We start from the raw sequence: 4,323 nt of genomic DNA on the forward strand, positions 1-4,323 counted from the left end.
GAGCCGCGCATCGCGCCGCCCCATAACACGCGTCACAGGAGGACCTGCCCCTCCCGCGGCGCGCTCACTAGCACACGCATGCGCCCTGCCCCTCACCGGGCCTAGACAACCCCAACGCGTCCAGGCATGGCCCCTTCGCACAGCCGGAAGTAGCTTGTGGCTGGGGGCGGGGCAGCGCGCCGAGTGTGGCGCCAGGGGTGCGTATGGCGAGTGCCGAAATGGAGGTGGAGATAGAGGTGGTGGTGCACGTGGAGTCTCTGGCGTCTGAGCCTGACACGGCCAGCGGGACGTCAGATGAGGAGGGAGCCCCGGGCGAGGAGCAGGCGCTGAGCATGGAGGTGGCGAAGAACCCTCCGAGCCCCCGTGAGGGCGGTGGGGAAGAGCAGGCCCCGCCGCTCTCAGCCGAGGGATCGCGCTGCTCGCCGCCGCCTGAAGGTCCCAGCGAGTCTCCTGCTGCCGCCCCCTCGTCGGACTCGGACAGGTGGGTTTAACTCTGGGGCTGGACCGCGGGGCGTTGCTCTCCGCGGGTGTCTGCTTCTCCTCTGAGGCCTCTTAGACGGCGGCGAACGTGGGTCTGCTCCCTAGTGGCTCAACGCCCTGCGAGCGAGTTGTCCGAATTCGCCCCGTTTCCCCCGTCCCAGTCTTTCAGCTTCTGTAGCGTTCTCTGTCCCATTAAAGATTGACGTTTTTCGTTATATTTCACTGGGAGTTTCATTGTTGAATTAATAAGTCTCCAAAACAGTGACGGAAAGGGTGTAATGAAAACATGAGTTTGGGGGTAGTGGCCTGTAGAGCATCATCGTTCGTTGGACCACTGTGACCATTTAACTGTCCTTCGACATGGTCCTCACAGGGTGCTCCTATATCACTTATGATGCACATGCAGTGTTATTGCTGAAAATATTTGAATATTCGCGGTAAAGGGTCTGCTGATCTTAGCTCATGCTCTAATGCTGGTATCTTGGTGAAAAGCTCATTGTCAACCTTGTGATTTATAAAAGGTTCCATCTTTTATCTGTGTTTTGGTGTTCAGTATAGCTGGTGAAAGGTAACTTAGGTGGGGGCTCAGTTTCAGTCTTGGTAGCCTGCCCACTTCATCAGTTTCAGTGAATTCTGTGTCTTCTCTTTGGGCCATTGCAGCACTATGGGTTTTGTGTTCCTTCTAACTAGTGAAGGCTGAAATGAATTCTTCAGAATCTCCTCTTAAAAAGAAGATGCTGAGCTTCATTAATAGTTAATGGATTAAAGCTTCACTTTGGAAATACTTTGCTTGATTCAGACTTTTCCTAGAAAATCATGAAGTGATGGAGAGGAAAATTCCTGACCTAGGGCAGATGCTTCACCTGTGGTCTTTGTTACTTCCGAAGTCTGTCATGCTGGTGTACACATAAATATTAAAGACGAAATTTTCATAGCTTTAACTTATTTAGTTGACTATATGTATCTCAAACTTTTTTAATTTTTTTTTTCCTTCTTCTGATGGGTCTTTGGTAGTCTGACTGCTTTTTGTCTTTCTGCTGTGTTGATTTTGTTCCAGGAAGTTCATATTTGGCTTTTTTGAAAGGTTTGTTTGGAGAGGTGCTCTTATTTGTTGTCTTTCCTATCAGAATTTGTTGGTAAAAAAAGAAAAAAAATAGTGCAGCAATAGATAGTCGAAAGCCATCCATTTGCTTGTGTATGAGGCAAAGTAATACCAAATAATCTAGAAGGGAGTATTTTTTTGTATTTTGGTTATCACTTTGTTTCTAAATGCTGCTTGCTTAGTGGCCAGATCAGGGAAGAAAAGATAGATGCAATTTTACAAAAGTTTGCTTGTCTCCGTGCGATGAGCTGAAAACAAGAAACCGACTCAGCAGATGAATGCCAAGTGAAGTTTTTATTTTCTGCCTCTACTTTTATAGCTACAGATAAGGACCAAACTATGCAGCCAATCAGGATGTTCACATACTGCAGCACTGTCCCATCCATCATTTCCCATACATTATGGCCAGGTGTTCCAAGACCGAGATATCCTGCCACACACCACGCATACCATTCAGCCAGTGCTCTGGTCGAGATAACCCAGGCACACAGTGCTTTGTGTAGTTTTGAACTCCTACTTCTAGGCTGGTCCAAGGTCCTGTTATACTTAATAATAACTTAGTTTAGTCTTCTAAAGATTGCTTTTGTATAAATCCCAGCTGCTATTATTCTCTTAATAATGTTCTCATGGGAACCCCAGCTTCTGCAGTGCCTTGGCTTGCAGCCTGTTGATGTTTCTCCACATCTCAGTGGATTTTTGGGTGAGGTTTGTAATGTGTTTTTTCAGTCATCAGAATCAGTTACTTCACGTGTTTGTTTCTTCCACTGGTTCTTGAAGAACTTAAGACTTTTGCTAAAAGAAACGCGTTGATGTGAATAAGGACTGGTTTCTTACTGTGGTCTTTACTTGAAATATTAAGAGTCTAAGACACTAAACATCTCTTCTGCATGTGCCTGTGTGAAAAATTATATTACTGATCTCTGTGTAGATCCCAAACTGTGACTATCATGTGTGTCTGACAGGGAGTTATGCTGGTGCTGAATATTTGCATGGAGTAGCCAGTGAGAGAAACGGGATTAGATTTACTCGAGGTGGTGATTGCTCTCATGCCACATTCAACAGTGAAATGGTGGGAACCCAAAAGCAAGCCACAGTAGTTGTTAGTATTTGCTCTGAACTGCTGAAGCTACTACTACTCTTTTGAGATTTTTCTTATGATCTTGTCCTTGGCTTGTAGGGTCAGGAAAAATTGCTGCTCTTCTGTATATGAATGTATGCATCTAAGAAAAACATCAGACAACCAAAAGTATTTGAGTAATGTATGATCTAGCCACACTTTTTATCTGCAGTGTAGAAGCCTGTATTCTAACTCTCATCTTCATTTTATTCAGTGATGCGGATTCAGATAGTTCATCAACTACATCCTCCTCTTCGTGTTCGCCTTCAACAGTATCTGATGAAGATGATCATCCAAATGAGAAGGATAATAGATCTTACTGTGTTAAAACGAAAGATGAGTTGCTTATTGATGTAAGTACAATATGCAGACTTTTAAACCTCTTTCTAGTAACCCAACTTAAAATATTTTAACTTAATATATTTTTAGGTCATTGCAATACTTAGTCATTAAATGCATGTTATTACACCAGGTATATCACAGTTAATAATTTAAAATGTCTTATTTTCAGTATATTAAGACAACTCTAAAGTGAGGTTCACAACTCATTTTAACTTTGTATTTATATAAAATCTCAGTTGTGATTAATGAATACAAATAAATTTCTGGATTAAATTCTGGATATTTCTGTTTGGTTTTTGTTGTTTGTCTATCACAAGCTTTCATCATCCTTTTTTATGTGAGAGACTTGAAGGTCTGATATGTCTTGCAGACATATTTCAAATATGTTTGGTCTTAAGGTAAAATTTTGAATGTTATATTAAGCCTCCCAGAGGTTCAGATTGCATTGACTTTATTCACTTAAGCAGAGTTATTAGAGTGGTCATAGAAGAGGGCTTCTTTTTGGTTCTTATAAATAACATACTCATAGCTGCCATTATTCTTCATCATCTCAAATTTAAGAGGTTTAAAGGAATAGGTTTTAGTAATAACCTGCTAATGGATAGCCACACATAATATGTAATGATTACAAATAAAAGGACAATATAACACTGTAATGTCCATTTACATTAGCAGTATACATTTATCTGTTATTCTGTACATCACTCCCCTTCATTAAAAATGCTTTCTGGAATGAGAAACAAGTCAGGTGAAGGGTAGAAGAAATTATTAGAAAGGTAGAGGAAAAAAACCTCTGAAGAGCAGATGTGTGTGGATACATTTACCTTTGCTTCAGTGGTCTGTAAGAGTTTGTAATGAAGTGCTAGGTGACTGTCTGGAAAAGCTGAGGCATTGACACACAGTAGTAGTAGCAACAACAGGAGATGGGAGAATGTTAGTTCTTAAACTGTTACTCTGGAGACACTTGGAGTAAAGAAGAGCTCTTAGGATATTCTTTTATCCCTGAAATTAATCAAAGGTTGCAAAAGGCACATTAACATTGTGTTCTCAAGGAGTAAAACATCACCACAGTTCTTGCTTACATTAACTTTGTTTTGAAGTATGATTAATAGTAGAACCGTTAATCAGCTTTTATCTCAACTATATATTTAAATAAAATTCATGTTAGTCTGAAAATGCTTTGTTGATCTGCTCTCTTGTCTCATTAGCTTACTAGCTTCAAGTCCAAGTGTTTACAAAACACTGTCTTCCTTTCGAGTACTGGCCTGATTAATTTCATCGG

At 41.5% G+C, this 4,323-nt stretch overlaps 1 protein-coding gene across 1 annotated transcript in view; it reads left to right on the forward strand.

Moving 5' to 3' along the window:
- The first annotated feature begins 203 nt into the window (after nucleotides 1-203).
- The window catches only part of NAF1 (nuclear assembly factor 1 ribonucleoprotein), a 23,766-nt gene continuing 19,646 nt past the window's right edge, over nucleotides 204-4,323 (forward strand). Inside the window, exons 1-2 of the mRNA XM_010189123.1 lie at nucleotides 204-481; nucleotides 2,914-3,052. Of these exons, the coding sequence (XP_010187425.1) occupies nucleotides 204-481; nucleotides 2,914-3,052 (417 nt within the window). The remainder of the gene's footprint in view (nucleotides 482-2,913; nucleotides 3,053-4,323) is intronic.

The sequence above is a fragment of the Mesitornis unicolor genome, unplaced genomic scaffold (assembly GCF_000695765.1).
Source record: "Mesitornis unicolor isolate BGI_N332 unplaced genomic scaffold, ASM69576v1 scaffold10037, whole genome shotgun sequence".
NCBI classification, from domain to species: domain Eukaryota; kingdom Metazoa; phylum Chordata; class Aves; order Mesitornithiformes; family Mesitornithidae; genus Mesitornis; species Mesitornis unicolor.